This window comes from Martes martes, assembly GCF_963455335.1.
Source record: "Martes martes genome assembly, chromosome: 4".
Lineage (NCBI taxonomy): Eukaryota > Metazoa > Chordata > Mammalia > Carnivora > Mustelidae > Martes > Martes martes.
The window spans coordinates 7604795-7627398 of record NC_137891.1 but is presented as its reverse complement, the minus strand read 5'-3'; the positions used below and the strand labels follow the sequence as shown (position 1 = coordinate 7627398).

Genomic DNA, 22604 nt, shown 5'->3' with positions numbered 1-22604 from the left:
ACACAGCCCGGGGAGCCCCGGAGCGCAGAAGGGAGGGGCGGGGCTTACAGGTGACGGTCCGCTGGAGGTGGCCAGGCCGGCAGAGAGCAGGGCTCGGCCTCGAGGTCTACCGTGCAGACCAGCGCTGCTCCACGACCCAACGCGTATTATGTCCTCCAGTGCTCTCTGTGTGGTGTGCGGGGGGTTTCACAGAAGTTATTTTACTGAGACTTGCACCACTTTCATTGGACAGGCATCCTGATGCTCACGTTACAGATTAAGACAGGAGGCCAAGGGTGATTGATGAGCCTCAAGTCTGAGAGGAAGAGCTGGTTTCTGAACCCGAAATGCCCTCCCCACCCCTGCGGCTCCCACGACTCCCAAGGCCCGCCTCCCACTGAGGCTGCGGGTAAGGAGTTCATTCAGCCCTGCTCCCCGCTTCACTGACCCCGCTAACTGCCGAGCTACGTTCTCACTACGGGGGAGGCTCTTGTGAATGGTCAAGCTATAGCTTTTGCTCACCTCTTCCTTCAGCTCACTGTAGGGCTACTTCACATGCCAATTTTCCCCCAAAGGGTGGGTGTTATGGGTTCAACTGTGTCCCCTGCAAAATTCATATTAAAGTCCTAAACCCCAGTACTTTAGAATGAGACCTTATTTGGAAATAGGGTCATTGCAAAAGTCATGGTGGTGGGGCGGGGCGGGGGGCTGGTGGTGGCAAATCCAACATGACTGGTGTCCTGATTTTTAAAAAAAGGAACTCTGGACACAGACATGCACACGGGGATGCCACGTGAAGAAGGCGGCAGAAATCCAGGTAATCCAGGTGATGAGTCTGCAAGCCAAGGAACAACCGAGATTTTGCTGGAAAACACCAGAAGCTAGGAGGGAGGGCGAAGAACACGGACTCTCCCTCACGGTCCTCAGGAAGAAGTAACCGTGCCGACACCTCGATCTTGGAACTCCGGCCTCCAGAACTGGAAGACGGTAACCCACTCGTGGGCAGGGGGCCCTAGGGGCTAACATGGGGGGGCGAGCAGACGAAGGGAAAGGCCGCAGCCAGCCTCCACCTGGGCAACAGGTGCTTCGGACAGGGGGGAGGGGCAGACAGACAGCACAAGGCACTGCGTGGGAGTTTGCTCCCACCCGCCCTCAGCGTCCCCAACTGGGAAGACCACCAAGTGAGGGAGCATTAGCACAAGCTCACCAGGCAGAGAAACACCCATGAACCCACGACGAGCTGCGAAGTGTGACCTATGTTAAACTGCACGAGCCCACAAGAAAGGCAGGAGCCGTGGCTGCAGGTAAAGGTTTCGGGCCCTGCGTGTTCTAGGATGTTAACGGTCCCTGCTCACCTTGATGTGCAGGAGGACGAGTTCCCACCACTGACTGAGCACCTACGAGGAGCTCGACATTGTACCAAGTGCTCTCCGTGTCTTGTGAATGAGTCAGTCACCCCACAATGCATTCTACTCACACCAATAAATCATGACAGCAATAGCGACCGTTTCTTAAGGACTTCCTCATGCAGAGGGCTGTGCTCTGCACACCACATCCTACAAGGCATTTGAGAAGCTGTCCAAGGTTCACACCACCCCCAGAGGGCAGAGGTGGGTGTCCAGACCAGACCTCTGTACTCCAGAGTTCCTGCTCCTACAAGACAGTGATTAGGAATATGGACTCACGGCTTGAGTCCCTAGGCCCAAATCCTGGTTTCACCACTTATTAGCTGGGGAACATTGGGCAAGTGACTTCACCTGTTAATGTCCTGGTTTCTTCATTTGTAAAATGGCAATAAAAACAGCCTCCTTACTAGGAGGAAAAAGGAAATTAAAAACACATAAAGTGGACTTCCAATTTCGGGTCCAGCACATAAGAAGCTTGGAAGTCTGCACTCCATCCTAACAACAAATGAAATGTTGGACATACTGAAAAAGCAACAACTCTTCTTAATCCATTAGATCCATTAGATTATAGGGCAAGCCACTGCCCCCCAAGCTGGAGAGAAGGCAGAGAATCATGACTTCTGGGAGCACAAACCCACAAGCAGAAAGCTCTCTGGGAACCAGGACCAGGGGGTAGAGGGTGCATTTTGAAATACACCACAGCATTCTGTTCCTCTTTTTTTTTTTTTTCCCCCCTGGCCCCTCCCCAAACCTGTGAATCAGACCCCAGCATTCTGTTCCTCTTAACAAGGCCTGCCATCAGGGGAAACCAATTAACCAGCACCTAACCTCTGGGGTATTATTAGAGACTAAGCTACCTGGGGGAAGGGAAATACCCACCTCCAGCCACCTACTACATCCTTCCACGTGTGAGAAAGGACTCTACCAAACCCAGGCCCCTTTAGCCATCCTTTCCCACCTAAGGGAGCTGGAAAAAAACCGAGAAATACTGGGAAAGTTCATGTCCAGGGGCAGAGGCTCACCAAGAGACGGAGACCTAATCACAGGGCTAGAGAATGAGCCCGCACCCCCACACCTTACCAATACATTAATAAAGGCCTAATATAGTTCTTTGTACCCAGCACATCCTGTCTAGCTTTAAAGGAAGAAAAAAATTACAAGACACACTAAAAAGCAAAACACGCAGTTTGAAGAGACAGAGCAAGCACCAGAACCAGACTCAGATATGGCAAGGATGCTGGGATTATCAGACTGAACATTTAAAACAACTCTGATTCGCATGCTCAGGGCACTATTAGGTGATGCAGAGAGGAGGCAAAAGACATTGCCCATAATGAAAGCAGAGACGTGAACATTCTCAGAAAGAACCAACAAAGAAATGCTAGAGATCAAAACCACTGCCACAGAAGTGAAGAATGCCTCTGATGGGAGGAGGAAGGGATAGGACACAGCTGAGGAAAGAATTTCTGAGCTTACAGGTATCTCCAAAGAAACCTGTAAAACTGAAAGGCAGGCAGGAAAGAAGATTGATGGAAACAGAAGAGAATATCCAAAGACTGTAGGACGACAGAAGGTGTAAAATGCACGTAGTGAGAATATGAGAAGAAAGAGATAAAGGAAATGAAGAAATATCTGAAATGATAATGACTGAGAATTTCCCTTATGAGATGTCAAACGCCAAAACAGATCCAAAAAGCTCAGAAAACACCAAACAGGAATAATACCAAAGAAACTAAACCTATCATGTTCGAACGACAGTAAACCAAAGGTAAAGAAAAAGTACTGAATAAAGCCAGGGTTGGCAGGGAGGACACCTCACCTCTAGAGAAGCAACTTCTCAGAAACCACGCAAGAAGAGAACAGAGTGAAATATTTATAGGGCTGAAAGAAAAAAAAAAAAAACACCAATGCAGAATTCTGTACCCTGCAAAAGTATCCTTCAAAAAGGAAGGAGAAATAAAGACTTCTTCAGACAAACAAAAATTAAAAGAATTTGTTACTGCTAAGAACTGTCTTACAAAAAATATTAAAACAAGATAAAGCTAGAAGCTTGATCTGCATAAAGAAAGAGCACTAGAGAAGGAAGAAGTGAAGGTAAGATAAAAACATTTATCTTAATCTTGGGGCGCCTGGGTGGCTCAGTGGGTTAAAGCCTCTGCCTTCAGCTCAGGTCGTGATCCCAGGGTCCTGGGATCGAGCCCCACGTCGGGCTCTCTGCTCAGCGGGGAGCCTGCTTCCTCTCTCTCTCTGCCTGCCTCTCTGCCTACTTGTGATCTCTCTCTGTCAAATAAATAAATAAAATCTTTAAAAAAAAAAAAAAAAAAAAAAAAAACATTTATCTTAATCTTAATTGATCTAACAAAGTTTGTTCAAAATAATAACAGCAACAATGTATTCAATAATAGAAGTTTTCTGTATACATATGCTTATATAAAAGTGAAATAAGTATCAGCAGTGATACAAGGGGTATGAAAAATGAACTGGGATTATGTTATTACAAGATACTTACACTATCCATAAAGTGGAACAGTGCTATTTGAAAATCAACTTGGATTATATATAAGTCGAATGTAAGTTCTACGGTAACCACTAGAAAAAGTTCTAGGGTAACCACTAGAAAAAGTAATAAATAAATAAATAAAATAAAATTTTAAAAGTTTAAGTAATAATGCTAAGAAAGGAGCGAAAATGAAATCCTATAAAATGCTCAATTAAAACTACAAACGAAGGGTGCCTGGGTGGCTCAGTCAGTTAGGCGTCTGCCTTGGGCTCAGGTCATGATTTCAGGGTCCTGGGATCGAGCCCCTTGTTAGGATCCCTGCTTAGCAAGGAGTCTGCTTGTCCTTCTGACCCTCCCCCTGCCCATGCTCTCTCTCTCTCTATCTCAGAAAAATAAATATAATCCTAAAAAAAAAAAGAAAATAAAACTACAAACAACAGAAAAGATCAGAACATAAAGGAACAGAGAACAAGGGCGACAAATAGAAAACACTAACAAATATGACCAATATTAATTCAACTGTATCAATAATCACTCTATCAATGATCTAAATGTACCAATTAAAAGACAGAGGTTGCCAAGATAGATCAAGGAGCAAGATTCGACTATATGTTGGCTGTAAGAAACCCCCTTTAAATCTAAGACATATGCAGATTAAAAGGAAATTATACCATGCTAACACTAATCGGAAGAAAGGGGAAGTAGCTTTATTAATTTCAGACAGAACAGACTTCAAGGATAGTTACCAGTTATAAAAAGGGACACCACATAACGTTGAAGGGATCAATTCTCCAAGAAGACATAATAAGCCTTAACATGTACGCATCCAACAACAGAGTCAAAAAGCGTGAGGTAAAAACTGGTACAGTGGCAAGGAGAAAACGTTGAATCCACTACTTTAGTCAGAGACTTCAACGCCCCTCTGTAAGAAATGGACAGATCCAGCAGGCAGAAAATCAGTAAGAACACAGTTGAATTCAACACCACCATCAATCAACTGGCAATAATTGACATCTATAGACGGCTTCATCCAACAGCCGCAGAATACACATTCTTCTCAAGGTCACATAGAACATTCACCAAATCAGACCACGTTCCGGGCCATAAAATAGCCCTCAACAAACTGAAAAGGATAGAAATCATACAGAGTCTGCTCACAGACCCCAATGGATTAAACTAGTAATCAGTAACAGAAATATAGCTGGACCTTTGCAAAATACATACAAATTAAACAGTAAACTTTTAAAAGAACAAGTCAAAGAAGAACTCTCAGGAAAAATTTTTTTTTAATTTTAAACTAAATAAAAATGAAAACACAAGTTATCAAAATCTATGAAAAGCAACGAAAGCTGTACTTAGAGGGAAATTTATATAATGCCAAATGTATAATATTAGAAAAGAAGAAAGACCTAAAATTAACCATCTAAGCTTCCGCCTTAGGAAAGTAGAAAAAGATGAGTAAATTAAATCCAGATTAAGCAGAAAAAAAATTAGAAATTAGAGCAGAAATCAAATAAATTAAAAATAGGAAATCACAAATACCATATGATTTCACTCATATGTGAAATTTAAGAAACAGATGAACATAGGGGAAGAGGATAAAAAAAGAGAGAAGGAGGCAAACCATAAGGGACAATTAACTAGAGAGAACAAACTGAGGCTGCGGGAGGGACGAGGGTGAGGGGCTGGGCTAGATGGGTGATGGGTACTAAGGAGGGCACCTGTTGGGATGAGCACTGTGTGTTGCGTAAATGATGAATCACTAAGTTCTACTCCTGGAACCAATATCATACTATATGTTAACTAACTGGAATTTAAATAAAAACTTGAAAATACATACAGATATACAGGAAATCAACATAGGAAAATCAACAAAACCAAAACCTAACGCTTTGAAAAGATCACTAAAATCATGAAGCCTGAGGCAAAAGAGAGGCCACAAGTTACTAAAAAAAGAAATGGAAAAGGGGACATACTACTGAAAAGGGGGACATGGCACAGATCCCCTGAACATTAAAAAGACAGTAAAGGAATATCATGAATATATCCATGCCCACAAATTTGACAACCTAGATGAAACAGACCAATTCTTTAAAAGACACAATCTGCCGACACCCCCAAAGAAAGAGTCATAATTGTCCTATCTCTAATTAAAGAAATGGCATCAATAATTAATAATGTTGCCAAACAAGGGGTGCTTTGGTGGCTCCGTTGGTTGAGCATCTGACCTTCAGTTTTGGCTCAGGTCAAGAACTCTGGATCCTGAGACTGAGCCCTGCATCAGGCTCCACGGTCAGCGAGGAGTCCGCTTGAGATTCTCTCTCTCTCTCCCCTCTCCGTCTGCCCCTCCCCTCGCTCTTAGGCACTCTGTCTCAAAATAGGTAAATCTTTAAAAAAATAATAATAATAATCTTCCAAAACAAAAAGTACCAAGCGAATTCTACCAAACATGTAAGGAAGAGGGGCGGCCTGGATGGCTCAGTCAGTTAAATGTCTGCCTTTGGCTAAGGTCATGATCTCCAGGTACTGGGATTGAGTCCTGCATCGGGCTCCCTGCTCAGTGGGGAGTCTGCTTCTCCCCTTCCCTCTGCCTCTCCCCTCCACTCGTGCGCTCCTCTCAAATGAATAATAAATAAAATCTTTCAAAATACCATGTAAGGAAGAAATTATACCAATTCTCTACGATCCCTTTTAAAAAACAGAAGCACAATAATTAAACTTCCTAACTCATTCTACAAAGGCCAGCATTACCCTAATACCCAAAACAGACATTATAGGAAAAGTAAATTACAGGCCAGTATCTCTCATGAACAGAGATGCAAAAATCCTCAGCAAAAAATTAGCACATCGAGCCCAACAACGTGTAAAAAGAACTATACACTGCAACCAAATGGGACGTATCCCTGGTGGTCAGGCTGATTCAATGCTCTAAAATCATACCGATAGAATAAGAAGCAAAAACCCCATGCTCATATCAACAGAAACGTAAGAAGAATTTGGTAAAATTCAACATCCATTCATGATAAACAATCTCAGTAAACTAGGAAGAGGCGAGAACATCCTCAACTTGATAGAGATTATCTAAAAAACAAAGCTAACATCATACTTAATGATGAGAAACTAGAAGTTTTCCCACTAAGATCAGACACAAATCAAGGACCTGTTTACTAAGTGAAAGAAGCCAATGGGAAAAGGCTCCAAATCATATGATTCCAACACTATGACGTTCTGGAAAAAGCAGAACGATGGAGACAGAGGAAGGATCCAGAGTGGCCAGAACATAGGGGGAAGAGAGGGATGACCGGGGGAGCAAGGAGGATTTTAGGACACTACAACTCTTCTCCAATGACAATAACGGTGGACACGAGTCATTACACGTCTGTCCACACCCACGGAACATATAATATCAAGATGACCCCGAGTGTAAACTCGACTCTGGGTGTTCCTCGTGTGTCGGTGTCCACCTGTGGTGTGGGACATCAGGAGTGGAGTAGGTTGTGCCTGTCTGGGGACAGCAAAATCTCTGTACCTTCTTATCCATCTGCAGCGACCCTAAAAGATAAAGCTTATTAAGAGACAACACACATAAAGAGCTTGTTAGCATGGAGCCTGGACTCTAGGGAGCCCTCAACAAATCTGAGAGATGGTGCTGAAGTGGCTGTGGCCTTGTTAATGCAGCTTGGCCTCAGAAAACAGAGCTGTTGTGGGCCAGTGCACACTGGGAATCTCCGGAAAGGGGGTTCTCCGTGAGCACCCTCCGAAGTCCCTTGTCGATTTGTTGCTGCTGTTGCGGAACATCTCCAGAAGGGGGGTTCCCTGGAGCACACTTAGGAGAACGGTACTTGGTATTCAAAAACAAAAACAACACCTAACAACAGTCCCTCTGAACCATCAGTCTGGCTGCACGTCCCACAAAACGTCTGGATTCCAAGAGATACCTGCCGCGCTCAGACACGCAGGGGTCCAGGCAGCTCTTGTGACACTGTCCTGAGCTGTGGCTCAGCCAGTGCCACAGACTTCCAGCCAGGCTACGCTGGGGGCTCACGCCTTCTCAAGGTGCTCCTGTCACTGTCCTCCTCTGCCCTTGACCCTTCCCAGTCACCCCATCACTCCCTGAATCTGCACACAGGAACTCGTGCCCACAGACCATTTCCGAAAGACGTCCTGGGCCTGGTGGGTGTCCTGGAGGAGGCCTGTCCCCACCCCCGCCGGCCCCCAGTGCCCTCATCAGCAGAGATGATGGAGGCGTTCAGCAGGGCTTTGAAGGAGTTTACAGTCATCTCCCCTAAGTCCTTGCTATTTGATTTTTTTTTCTTTTAATCTCTGATAGTCTGAAAGCAATTTATCTCAGAGCTTATCAGGGCCCCTCATTTCTTGATGCCTTTGAAGACTGTCAGAAGGACACGGGTGGTGGGACACAGTGGTGGGAGGAGGGGGCGCTCTGAGGACGGTGCTCTGAGGACTCATTTATTTTTTTTTCCCCATGCCTCAGTTCCGTACCGGAGATGAAAACCCAATCTGACACAGCAAACTTAAAACGAGCGGTAGTTAAAAGAGTTCCTGGCAGAGGCGGAGAGCACAAGGCCAGCACAGTAATGACAGTCAGGAAACCCAGCCCTCCAAGTTTGTTTGTGCCCCGTGGAAATGGCCTTCAAAGCAACAAAGGACAAGGACCCTGTGAAAGAAGAAAGGTGTCAGCAGGAGTCTGTGGCCACAGTGTGCGGTGTGGGCGTGGCCCAGGGCCTAAGCTCAGACCCCCCACTCTCACGTCTGGGTGGACTCCGCCTTGGTCTTCAGCTGGGGGGCAGGGGCCTTGGCCCCCAAAGCAACTGGGCAGTTCTCAAGTCTGAAACTAGCAGTGGGTGGCGAACCAAGCCTGCCCCAGCCACCAAGTGTATGACCTCTCACGTAAGTACCACTCCTATAAGACACGTGATGTCAAGTTTAAAACACAGGGTGGGAGACCACACTCTGAACCAGCTCCCGGGAATAAAAGCATGGTCATGGGGGCCAAGGGCCCTGCTATGCGCCAGGCATTGCCCCATGGACAGAGGTACGGGACACTGCCTGCCCTCCAGCAGCTGTGAGCTAGTGCGAGCTGCCACCACACAGAGACAGAGAAGGTGACACTGAATTGTGACTGATTTGAACAGGCTAGAAAGAAAGCCTGCCATCCCCGCCACACACATATACACACAAAACCAAACATGTCCCCTTTGGGATTTGGACGCAAGGATCCCACCGTCCACTGAAAGCAGTTCTGTTCTGCCAGGTGACCCCCTTCAAGCCTAGACCCCAGCCTTGCTCACGGGAAGCTGCATTTAAGACAAAGGAAACTCTGGGAGCCCGAGGCCTTGGGAACTGTGGACACACACCCAGACAGGGCCACAGAGAAACCAACTGGTCTGTGACCACCGAGGGGAAAAAAAGACGAATCTGTCAATTTCTAGAAAGCTACTGGAGGTAGCTCCCTCTACTTTCTCTGTGATTTTCTGGCAACGTGTTACTTTACTTCCAAAAAGTACGAGTAAGAGGTTTTAAATGTGCGTACGCTTGTAGCCAAAAACAGAGCTCACAGTTTTCAAAGGCAGGGACCAAGAGCGAATCTGAAATGTGTGTTGAGAGACCATGCCGCCCTGGACGGATGGGTGCCCTCTCCACGCCCCGCTACCACCACCGCCCCCACTACTAAGGAAGAGGATGAGCTGGTTCAGACCGGCCGCTCCCCTGCGCACCTGGACCTGTGCCGAGTCCCTCACAAACACCATCTCACTAAATTCCCACAACAACCCAACAAGCCAGAGGTGCTTCACAGACCAGGTATCAGAGAAGTCAGGAAAGGAAGCCATACTCTATGAGTGCTCGAGTTAGCAGGTGACACCAAAACGTGTCCTGTCCCCAGGGCAGGCTTGTGACACCCACAGGTGCCCTCAGATCGGCTGGTTACCCGTGTGGTCTTCTTAGAAGGAACACAAGCTGGAGACAAACGGAAAAGACTGACCTATCGTGAACATCCACCACACGCTCCATTTCCTACCATTTCATATGTTATCTATCAGGAGGGACCTAGGGGCAGACTCCCAGGTCCCCCTCAAATTACAATGGAGATATGAGCTCAGCGACCTCTTACCTCCATGTGATTCTCATTCAAGACATCATGAATTACATCAGCTGGGTCAGTAACAAAAACTTTATTTAGAGGGACTCATAGGAGGTCCCGCATTTGCCACTGCTGTCTGGGACACACAAGCACATACACTGATACATAAACATACGGACACATGGAAAAGGGGGCACCTGAGTGGCTCAGTCGGTTAAGCATCTGACTCTTGGTTTCGGCTTGGGTCTTCATCTCGGGGCGTGAGATCGAGCCCCGCACTGGGCTCTGCATGGAGCGTGGAGTCTGCTTGAGATTCTCACTCTCCCTTTGCCTCTGCCTCTCCCCAGACCAAGCCCACTCTTTCTCTCTCTCTAAAATAAATCTTGAAACATGGAAACAAAGGTCTCAGAAAACAATACTTAACCTCGGGTAGAGGTGCCTAATGCTAGTAATTTCTATTTTATTCTATGGCATTTCATTTTTTTAAGAGGCACTTACTAGTTGTGACCCACTAAACTGTTTCATGGACCATGACCTGCAGACCGCAAAAACGGATCTGGGTACTCCACACAATTTCTAATTTATATGTCACGACCTTCAGAGGCCAGAGACGGTACCCAGTTTTCATGTTACAAATGAGAAAGTAGAGACTCGGCAAATGCCCAAGATCAGGTAGGGGGACATGGGTCTGAGCTACAGCCCACCAGAGCCCAAAGCCCTGGCATTTCACATGTTCTTCCCATCTCCCCCGCACAAACTCTGCACAATGCTATAAAAAGGGGGCTTGCTCCAGCAACAGCATGAACTACTTGCCCTTGGCTGGCTCTCCACATTTCCTTGATGCTAACACAGCCCCGACTGTAAGTCACACCCCCTAGATCTTCAGGAGAGGGATGTGGTGGGAGAGACTGTATTAAATGAACTCACGCCTTCTGATCACTGAGCACATCATTAGCAAAGAGAAGGTTAAGAGTCACAGAAATAGGCAACTCAGCCAAATTATCCCAGGGTCCTACTGCAACTAGCCTGGGTGGAGGGAGGCCTATTTGGGATGGGGCAGGGATTCAATTTAAAACTTCCTTCGTTTTGCACTGCATGGGAATCGGAGTTGAACACAGGTAAGTGTTGGATCGAATGTGAAAGTCCAACCAGACTTTCCACACACCTGGCCCATGTCTCTGGGGCACAGATAAGGGAACCAAGCCCCAGGCCGAGGCCAAGGTCACAACAGCACCTCTCTCCCGAGTCAGGCAGACCCTGCCCTGACCAAAGTCCTCAGCTCAGCACCTTTACAACATGAAGGTCATTCGATTCTCTTGTGGGACCCTCACCACAAGCCTGAGAAAACAGGGTATTTACTGACTCTGCCGTTATTTATTAATTGCATGGTTCCCTTTATACAAAGTCCCTAGCCAGGACTAGAAACGAACTAGAAAGCAGATTAGCGATTGCTAATCTGGAACGAACTAGAAAGCAGATTAGCGACTGCCTAGGGCTTGGGGAGGGAAAGGAGGCAATGTTAGCTAATGGAAGATCTCCCTACCAGGTCAACATTTCCTTGGTAACTTCCGCTTCACTTCAGAACTCAATTACAGGCTCAAAAGACAAATGTTGTCTAAACTCAAAATACTGGAACCCATTTCCACAAATGCCATCTAAGTACATCAGCAACAGAGTCCGCGTGCTTCATGGGAACGTTTTCAATATCCTGGTGTGATTACAAAAGGCTTCCCCTTGGTGTGTGCCGCCTACTCTCCTGGGAGCTCCCCACCCCCACAACGCCTCTCCCTAGGCCAAGTCCTATTCATCAAGCTCAGAAGCCCTCCGCCAGGCAGCCCTCCTTTACCTTCACCTTGACCTCTCTGGGGCAGTGTGTGAGGAGAAGGGGAAGTGTGTTGGCCTCACTTCCCCTCCCTCATTGCTGTACTTCCTCCTGTTTATTGCCGCCCACCCTCCCCCCAGAAACAGAGCACCCTGGAGGCAGCCCGGGGTCATCCCATGTCTGAAACCCCAATGCCCGGCATGCAGAGGATGGCACCTCGCACCTGCATCGGCAAGCTTCAGGGCACTGGAGCACATTCACCTTTAAAAGTGCCTCCGATGGAAGAAATGCAAACATCAAGGAGGGAAATCACACTTTAACAGCCTCTAAGAAAACGTGAGTGTTGATGAGAAGCAGGAGAACACCCTGTTTTTACAAAATCCACAGTGTCACACTCCCTTGTTCCTGCTCCTCTCTTGTGGGAATTCTCAGGGACGTTTCATTAGTGTAGCACGAGACACAGCACAGAAAGCATCCACGCAGCCTCTGCTCTCACGGGACAAAGTCGACCTCCAGCACGTTCCTTCCAACAAGGCACAGGTGTCCAAGAGACTCGCCAGAAGGGCGTGGCTGACGGTCTGCCCTGACCACAGTGTGACCGGGGACGAGCCACCACATGCCTGCACTGAGGTGAAGGAAATATCCCACCTCCCGGAGGGGGTATAAGAATTATGACGGGGGATCTGGACCGCAGGAGGAGAACCAACTGTGTCACCACTGTCCCCCCCGTCCCCAACACGTCTTCTTAAGTGTCAACATTGCAGACACAACCAATGAAAGTTCAGAAGAGAAACGTCTTTAAATGCCGCTTTTACCAAGATAAATGAAAGCATGTGAAACTGGGTCTTAAGATCTTAGGATGTGTCCCCAACAGGCCGTGATGACCGTGAGGACCAGGGATGTGGCCAGGAGGTTGAGCACCAGCACCCAGACACAAGAAAATGACTGCGCTCGACCTAGGTCCCTCTCACGCACAACGGGCAAGGAAAACGGGGTGTGCACGGCCCCGCTCCCTGAAGGGCTCTGACAGCTCCCTCTTCCACGTCAGCCCGCAGCCTCTGTTTCCGAGTCTCCCGACGCAGAGCGGCAAGCCCCCAGATGGTAAGTGGAATAAATGATAATGAATCTAATAGTCAGTGGCACACGATGCTAACTCCATGTCAGGCATCGCTCTGAGACATCTACGAATATTCTCTCCCCTCCCCCTCCCAAGGGTGGGTACACTGAGGCACGGGGCAGTTATAGGACTCATCTTGAAGTCAGATGCATGGCAAACAGGGGAGGGAGAGCTAAAACCCACAGTGTGATTCCTGGTCTTAACTGCTACACCCCAAGTCTGCCCCCAGCATCCTCTCCCCACGTCGGCCTCCCTCCCTCTTGACCTTCTATGCTTTTCTAGCAAAGCCATCGTAATGATTTCTGCCGCCCCGGCTTCCCCTGCCCGAGACAACAATGGAAGCACTACCAATGGAATAGGAACAGCAACTCTGTAAGGCAACAGGAAGAACCAGCCTTGGTGGCTACTCAGAGAGAGAGAGACACGTGTGACAGGCAGCAGCGGGCACAGGGTCGACGACACAATCACTGAGCCAGGTTCCTGCCAGAACATTCCACCCTATGGCCTGGCCCTGGGAGGCCAGGACCACAGGAGATCTATACACATAGACAAACATACACTGTGTCTGCAAGCATGTACCAAACATGCGCACACACATGTACATGTGTTTCTGTGCATATATGTGCAGATATACGGCATGTATATGTAGTAGACAAATACATACTTTTTAATACGTATTTCATACAGAAGGCTGCCAAGTCTCAGAAAGGGAAGTGACTTGCCCCGACATCCAGCCTGTGCGAGTGCTAGAGACGCTATCAGCGGGCATCCAACCCCGAAGCACGGGTCCTGGCCCTCCCCACCGCACCTGCAACACCCCGACTCCACCCATTAGCGACAGAAAGTGCCACAATGTGAATGATTTCCGTGCCAGAACACAGTGGAAGCACGCCGACTTTCCAAAGCCTCCTTCTGTGCTGTGGTATGAAAAGGAACACACCATTAAAGCAGAACCGCACCTTGGGCCAGGGTGGGAGGGAGGCCTCCTTCAGAACCTGCAGAAGGCTCAAATCACACTTAGGTGTCGGCCCCTTGAGTAACGTGAGAATTTGCAAGAATAAACAGTCATTCATTACATTACATCACCTTCCACCAAAGAATTAAACAAGTTTTATCGGTCTGAATATTAACAGCCTCTTAGATTAAATTATCATTTTTTTTTTAATAAAAATGCTTCGCAGTCAATGTCTGGCAGACGGATGACAACCACCGCCCTGGAGGACGACAGCGGCCAACACCGTTTACCGCGCTCTCCTGGTGAACCCAACGCTGCCTGCCGCTGCCCACGCCCCACCCAACGGAGCCTCTCCACTGCCAGCGCCAGCGCTTGCTTCTCCTAGTACCTCTGTCACTGATAACTCTACAATGTCCTGTAAGAAATCCTCACTTTAGGGGCGCCTGGGTGGCTCAGTGGGTTAAAGCCTCTGCCTTCGGCTCAGGTCATGATCCCAGGGTCCTGGGATCGAGCCCCGCATCGGGCTCTCTGCTCAGCAGGGAGCCTGCTTCCTCCTCTCTCTCTGCCTGCCTCTCTGCCTACTTGTGATTTCTGTCTGTCAAGTAAATAAATAAAATCTTTAAAAAAAAAAAAAAAAGAAATCCTCGCTTTATTTCTGCTCTGCAGGCTTCTGTAGTTTCTCTCTGATGCTGAGAAATCTGCACAGGGAGGAAATCTGTTCACCTGAACCATTCTGCGACCTCTGAGACCATCCCCGTGCAGGGAACCCCAGGGGAAGCGTTCCGGGAGGCGCAGTGCCTGCTCACGCTCCTGTGCAGGAAGCAGGACAGCGCCCCAGGCACCAAGGGCAGAGAGTGGTGGGCTCCCGGCATGGCCGTGCTACTCACCAGCTCCGTGTGGACCTTCAGGTGGGCCTGCAGCTTGTATTTGTCCGGAGTGTTGTAGTCGCAGCCGTCGGTGGGACACTTCAGCAAGATGTTACTGTGTTTCTGAATGACATGGCGCTTAAGGCAGTTTTTGGTGATGGAGGAATAATGGCACTGGGAGCAATGGTACAGGTGTTCCCGCGTGTGGGTGCGCACGTGCATGTCAAAGTGCACCTGGTACCAAAAAAGTTTGCCTAAAAAAACATTGTCACATGAGAACCAGGCAATTTCTTTTATATTGAATTTTACTTTTCCCGTTACGATTTTTTTCTACTATTCTATATAGCTCCCTCTCCAGCCTGTCCAGATCACCCTTCTCACCTTCCTCACGTCTGTCTGCAAATTAGCTTCCAAAGGCAGGAGGCTGTAGACCTTAAGGGTGCTGCTACATCTGCATGACGTCAGAGCTGGGAGAGGGGGAACCAGTGTTTCCTGAGGACCAACGAGAGTGCCCAGGATGGCTGTGCGCCTGTGTAGTCAGAGCCTCTACGCTCTATGGACACCCAGGCCAGAGCGGGGCCTCCTAAGTCTGGGGCCGCCAGCTCTCTGGGAGACTCAGAGGCCAGGCCTGCACCATGAGCCAGAAGGGCTCTATTTGGGGCTCCTGACAGAGAGCCGCACGGACAGCATGGCCACAGCTGAAGCTACACTTTACACCTGTCTCGGGCTCCTGACAGAGAGCCGAACAGACAGCATGGCCACAGATGAAGCTACACTTTACACCTGTCGCGTGCCGGGATAGCAATTCTCCTTTGGTCCCGTCTGGCAGAGGTCGTGCGATAAACCACTGCATGCGTGGGACCACACAGTGCGGCTGACTGTCCAGTCCCCTTGGCTGCCCCCAAGAGGCTCCACGTGCGAAACTGGTAACACAGGAGGCCACCTGTTGCTATCTACAGATGACTAAGTGTAGCTCACTTAGAAGCGGTGCTTTGCAAAGAGACATGAGCTCAAATCAATCACGAGGGGACCCAAAGCAAGCCAGGGACAGCCGGTGCAGCCGGGGTTGCCGGGGCTAGAGCTCAAGCGGCTACATGCCCAGCTCTGCCTCTCCTTACCACAGTATTCACACTCCAGGTCCCCATACACCTTCCGGATCCTCTCGCACAAGCCGGTGTTCATCTGTCTCTTCTGCAAACCGTCCAGGATCTTCATGAACGCGCTGATGCCAGCCCGGTGCTCAGAGGCGGGTGTGCAAGCGTCAGACGGGGGCAGGGCCAGGTCCCCTCCGCCCGCTCTCAGAGCAGGGTCCGAGGCCTCATCTGGGTTTGACCTGAGGCACCTACCAGGGTCTGGTCCCTCGGGGGCGGGTGCAGCTGCTTCCTGCCCTACCCTTGGGGGGCTCTCGGCACCCTGCGTGTCCTGGTTTGCTTCTGCACTCCTGGTCTCCGACAGCAGCAGTGGGACTTCTGGGCCCCGAGTCTGGCACAAGGCTCCGCACGGGGCACCCACAGTCTCCTCCTCCGGAGCAGCACGAGCCTCGGCAGAGGAGGGATCGTTCTTCAGCAAAAACCCATCAGAAACCACTGAGTGAGAACGAAGGTCCGCAGCGTCCACAGCGGCTTCCAGCTCGCAGGACGGCAGGACAGTGCTCTCGGCCTGGGGGGCGGCTAAGGGCACAGGCGGGGCAGGCTCCTCCACGGGGGCCTCCGGCTCCTTCCGTCCCTCCCCAGGCTGTGCGTCTCCCGGGCCGGCCGCCCCCTTGGACTCAGTCACCCCCTGGAACACCAACTCCTCCTCTGCCAGTGGCTGGCCCCCCAGGGCTTCGGGCTGGATGTCCCCGCCGGGCTCCAGGAGGCAGAAGCTCTGGTTGATGGAGCTGGTGAAGACCCCAGTCTCCTGCACGGCCCCATGCACCTCGCGGATGTGAGCGCGCAGCCGGATGGAGCTGACGAACTTCTTGAGGCATATGGCACAGACGTACACGAAAGGGTGCTTCCTGACGTGAAGCTCCAGCGCCTGGTACTTGGTGGCCCCGTGGCCACAGAGCTCGCAGGCAAAGGGCCACTTGTCCCCGTGCACCAGCATGTGGCGGTCACGGTCCAGCTCGTTCTTGAACTTGCGCTCGCAGATGTGGCAGTCATAAAGCAGCTGCCGCTTGCCCTCCCTGGTCATGAGGCAGAGCTCGTCCAGGGCCTCCTTGACCTTCTTGTCCTGTGGGTCGTGCGCGTCTCGGATGTGCTTGATGAGGTTCTTGACGTCCGAATACTTCTTCTTGCAGAAGCGACAGTGCTGCTTGATCTTCTTGTGCACGCGCTCGATGTGCACCTTGAGGTGCCCCTTGCTCAGGCATGTGAAGGAGCAGTAGTCGCAGGCGAACTTCTCACCGGTGTGCTTGCGCAGGTGCACGTTGAGGTTGGCCTTGATGGCACTGGCGTAGCTGCACTGCGGGCACTTGTAGGGCTTCTCGTTGGTGTGGATCCTCAGGTGGGCCTGCAGCGAGTGCTTGAACTTGAAGACCTTGTTGCAGTACTCACACGTGAAGATCTTGAGCTGGGTGGGCCCGAGCCTACAAACAGACGACAGCACCGTTACCGCTGGGATGCTGCACCTCCCTAAGGACCTCGGATTCCTTCTTAGGAACCGAACGCCAAAGGCTCACGGTTAACTAAATAGCCCTGAGCAGGACTGCGGGGCCGAGTGTGGGTCCCTGCTCTCAGGGACTCCCCGGCTGGGGGAGAGCAGACAGGTGAGCATGTGGCTACACGCCCACATGGCCAGTGTAGACAGGAACACATGCAGGGGACAAAGAGAAAGAGACATCCAACCTGCACTGGGCAGGTGGGCAATGCTGGAGGAGCTGAGTCGAGGCTTGCAGGAAAAGAAGAAGGAGGCAAGGGGGGGTGGGGGGAAGAGGGAGGCATCATTCACAACGTACGCAACAACCAGCTGTGCCCCAAACCTGACCCGGACGTATTCCGGCTACGTGACCAGTCGTCACGGAATGAGCTCCGATGGCTCTGTCAGACCAGATGCGATCTGCTCGGGTCTGTTCCACAGTTGCAACGATCCATACGTGCCTGCTCCTTCAACCAGCTGTCGGGGGACCCCACTGCCCTCTGTTGCCACTCAGCAGTGAAAGACCCGCATCCCCATGTCCTCCCAGGGCAAGTGAACTGGCCTGTCTGACTGGGGACCTGGCCGTGGTACACTGAGCTCCTCGTCTGCCCTTCTGGCAACAAAGGGTCTGCCAGTGAGCAGAGGTGAGGGCACGTGCTCAGTTAGGCAGACATGCGTGGGTCTGGCCAGCAGCAGTCAAGGACTTTGGGGCGGGGAGGCATGTGTTGATGTGCATCCCACCGTGTCCCCCGCAACATCATCAGTAACCGAGCTGATGTCCCAGTCTCCATTGTTCTCCCCCTTCCCCACGGCTAGTTCAGCGCTCACATGGGGCAAAGAGGGCTACTGTTCAACTGTCGTGTGTTAACCTCGTAAGTCACTTACCAGTGACTGTCCTTTGTGAGTACCTGCCGATGTGTTTCAGGCACTGCGTCAGCCTTTGTGTCCGTGATGGAGAATGAAAGCATGGTCTGCCTTGTGGATCCTTTCTCTTTCAATATAGCAACGTGTATGAGATGCTCGGAACAGCTCTCAATTACTGAGCAGGTGGTACGCCAAGCCTATGCTACGTATTTATTCCCAGCCCTACTGTTACACCCATTGTAAGGATGACAAAACAGAGTCTCTGCGGAGGTTATACAACGGGTAAGTGGTGAAGCCAGGACTGGACCCCAAGTGGACTGAGCCTCTAGAGCCTGCACACAGCTCCTCACCCTCTCTAAGGCCTGCAAAGACCACGCCCGCCCCTGCCCTCCCTGGTGTGACCGCACGCAGGGAGAAGGCCCCCTGTACGGGCCTTCCAGTGCCCCAGAACAGCCCTGCCTTGTTTCTGGAATCAGAGAATGACGGTCACCAAAGTACTACAGCAGGCAGCAGGGACAGGAATTGGCAGACGGGCCAGATAGGCCGGTGAGGCTTCCTCTCCTCCGTAACTGCTCCCTCTGGACGTATGTCCAGGCTGTCCACAAAGGTCCTCAGAAACACTGATCAGCACTTAGCGCTGTTAATCAGATACCATTAAGCTGTATCCACCATAACTCGAAGTCTATATTTATGGAACTATCTATACAACTGTATTTGATCAACACGGGTTGCCTTGTCTTTAAATTAAAAATACTTAAATCGATTGTAGTTCATAAACACCAGAGGGTACCATTCACATAATGTAATTAAAATATTCAAATTTGAAAGTCAGTACTATGCCTGCATGCTAAACCCAAGGCTAACTTCAGGAAACTAATTTGGATCTTTCTCAAATGACAAAGAAACCCAGAAGGTGATAGATTTCATTGGTAGAAAGAAGAGTGGAGAAAGAAACCCTGGATTCAGAATGTTAATTAAATAAACAAATCACGGTATTTTCTCCTCTAATGCAAGATCTAAATGGTCTTAGGAGAATCTTTTCCTCTCATTTCTTTTTTTTGTATCATTACGCAAATACCTGATAAAGCCCGCAGTGCCCTGTTTCCCGCCGAGGATAACGAATGTGATGAAGATGCTGAGCAGCCTGCACTGGGCTGTCAGGCACCAGCCTGGTTTGCAGTGACCGTGAACTGAGCGCAGCGTCCACAGGACTGCTGTGTCATTTCACTCCAGGAGCTCCCCTGCAGGGAGAGAGCCACTCTCGCCCCTGCATTTTAGAAAGTGATCAGGCAGAGCTCTTAAAGGTCAGACCCTTGACGTGGTTGTCCGACATCTGGGAATCTACTGGAAGATAAGCATACGAATTGGAACAGAGGTGCTCAGTGCACAACTTCTCACAGCCTTGTTAAGAGTGGAAAGCAGCCGGCAGGTCCCGACATAGGGAACTACTTTGCTTGCATGTTTACTTTTTCTCCTTCTGTCACTCATTTAAGAAAGGACTCCGGGCACTGGGGACACAACAGAGACAAAAACACACACAACTCAGGCTCTCTCGGAGCCCCTCTTCCGGAGGAAGGGATGGACCAGATAACCACCATAGAAATGGGCAGGTAAGGACCACAACCTCCCTGTGGGGATGGGAAAAGACAGGATGATGCTTTCTGAACCCAGATCAGGGCAGACTGATCAGTCTCGGGGGCAGGGCGGGCTGTCCTGAGCACTGAACATTTGAGCAGAAAGCTAAGGACGATTAGGAGTTAAGCAAGCTAGGGACAGGGGAAGCATCCAGAAGAAGGAAGAGGCACCTGCAAGGAGACAGCAGAGAAGTACAAGGGGCCCAGACAAAGCTGGAGAAGTGGCAGACCCAGGAGGTCCCGCAGGCCAAGTTCTCCCAACACCTTGAGGCCTTGAAGGGCACAACCAGACAGGCGTTGTACCAGACCTCACCCGCTACAGTGTGAGGAACTGCGTAGATCAGAGAGCATCCTCATCACAACATAACGGGTTGCTACAGAAGGACCGTGAATGATCCGAGTAACGCAGGAATGCACGTGCAACGTGACCGCATAGTAAGAGCAAGACACAAAACTGCATTATAAAATATAAACTCAATTTCATAAAATATACGGGCTCAAAAAGGGCTGGAAGGAGATGCATTAAAAATATTAACAGTGACTCTAATACAGTAGTGAGATTACAAATGATGCTTATTCTTATAATTTCCTGGACTTCCAAAATTTTCCATAAAATCAGTGCATGTCCTACCTGTGTGACAGCCTACCTGGTATGTTGATGTAACCTAGAAATTTGTATCTGCATTTTACAAAGCAAAATCATCGTGCACAATAAAGTCTCTTTCCTATTTTGTAATTGGTACTATAAAATATTGGCAGAACGCATGACAACATCAATACAGCCTAAATCAGCTGTTTGGATACTGTGTCTATTTGCCTATTTTACAGATGACCAGTTAGCTGAATCCGCCCCCAGCAGACCCTGAAAGAGTGCGCAGATAGTTACCTAAGGTCTACAAATCAATTGGAGACCAGATGATCTTCAAATTTAATTCCATGACAGTTTTGCCAAAGGAATGAGTATTTTTACAACTTCATCAATAAATTCCGTTGCTCGTAGCTGCAAGCATACAGGGTTGAGGCTACAAATTAACGAAGCACCCCCATGACATATATTTTATCATTTACTCTCACGACTAAAAGAAGTCAGAGTGTACGAGAGACAATCTTACGCCTGGTATAACAGAAGCTCAGAGGCAAACCCACTTGTGTCAAATACAATAGAGTAAAACTTGATCCAGACGACACCCGCGTCTGTCCTGTTCGCTCTCCTCCCCAGTGCTTGGCACGTAACAGGCATTTAATCTGTTGAGCTGAGCCCTAGTAGAAGAGTCTAGAGCCAAGCCAGGTCTGTTTGGCACCAAAAGCTATGCTCTCTTCAAGAACAGCTCATTTCCCCTCTGCGAGAAACAGGTGAACCCCACCGGCGACTGGCATTTTCATTGTCTTTCCTCTCAGCTGTGAAAATGTTTGCAGAGCTCAGATGATCAGTTTGCTAAGCCACCTGGGCAGCACTGATCACAGCTGAGACAGACCCTGGGGAGGGTGTAGAAAATTAACTACTCATTCACGACAGGGTGTCGACTGACCCAAAGTGTTTGGAGGGAAGTTTGCAGTGTTGATTAGTTTTAAGTTCTCATATCCTTTGAGACAGCAATCTCAACCCTAGCAATTTCTGCCACAGGAAGTCGTGAAGAGGTACAGAAAGACGAAGGTGGCAGAACCTTGAGAGCAGCACCGTCCATCAGAAAGAAATTGGCTACAGAAACTATAGTGCAGCCATCCCATAGCAAACGCTTGTTAAAAAATAGGTACTGGTCAACCGCAGCAACTTCTTCCTGGGAACACCGCCAAAGGCAACAGAGCAAGGGCAAACATGAACTATTGGGATTTCATCGAGATCAAAAGCTTTTGCACAGCAAAGGAAACAGTTAACAAAACCAAAAGACAACTGACAGAACGGGAGAAGATATTTGCAAACAACATATCAGATAAAGGGCTATCATGAACAGACATTTCTGCAAAGAAGACATCCAGATGGCCAACAGACACATGAAAAAATGCTCCACATCACTCGGCATCAGGGAAATACAAATCAAAACCACAATGAGATACCACCTCACACCAGTCCGAATGGCTAAAATTAACAAGTCAGGAAATGACAGATGCTGGCAAGGATGCGGAGAGAGGGGAACCCTCCTACACTGTTGGTGGGAATGCAAGCTGGTGCAACCACTCTGGAAAACAGTGTGGAGGTTCCTTAAAAAACTGAAAATAGAGCTACCCTATGACCCAGCGATGGCACTACTGGGTATATATCCTAAAGATACAAACGTGGTGCTCCAAAGGGGCACGTGCACCCAAATGTTTATAGCAGCAATGTCCACAATAGCCAAACTGTGGAAAGAACCTAGATGTCCATCAACAGATGAATGGATAAAGAAGAGGTGGTATATATGCACAATGGAATACTATGCAGCCATCAAAAGAAATGAAATCTTGCCATTTGCAATGACGTGGATAGAACTTGAGGGTATTATGCTTAGCGAAATAAGTCAATCGGAGAAAGAAAACTATCATATGATCTCCCTGATATGAGGAAGTGGAGATGTAATGTGGGGGGGTTGAGGGGGGTAGGAAAAGAATAAATGAAAGAAGATGGGATTGGGAGGGAGACAAACCATTAAAGACTCAATCTCAAAAAACAGACTGAGGGTTGCTGGGGGATGGGGGAGGGGGGATGGGAGAGGGTGGTGGGGATATGGAAATTGGGGAGGGTATGTGCTATGATGAGTGCTGTGA

The 22604-nt window shown here is 49.2% G+C and overlaps 1 protein-coding gene across 4 annotated transcripts in view; it reads right to left on the bottom strand.

Moving 5' to 3' along the window:
* Positions 1 to 22604, bottom strand: part of ZFAT (zinc finger and AT-hook domain containing) — a gene marked incomplete at its 5' end in the record, with an annotated part of 150664 nt that overhangs the window by 89695 nt on the left and 38365 nt on the right. For all 4 annotated transcript variants that reach the window (XM_080801837.1, XM_080801839.1, XM_080801840.1 and 1 more), the window contains 2 exons: positions 14767 to 14999; positions 15864 to 17314. In XM_080801837.1, coding sequence (XP_080657963.1) covers positions 14767 to 14999; positions 15864 to 17314 — 1684 coding nt within the window. The remainder of the gene's footprint in view (positions 1 to 14766; positions 15000 to 15863; positions 17315 to 22604) is intronic.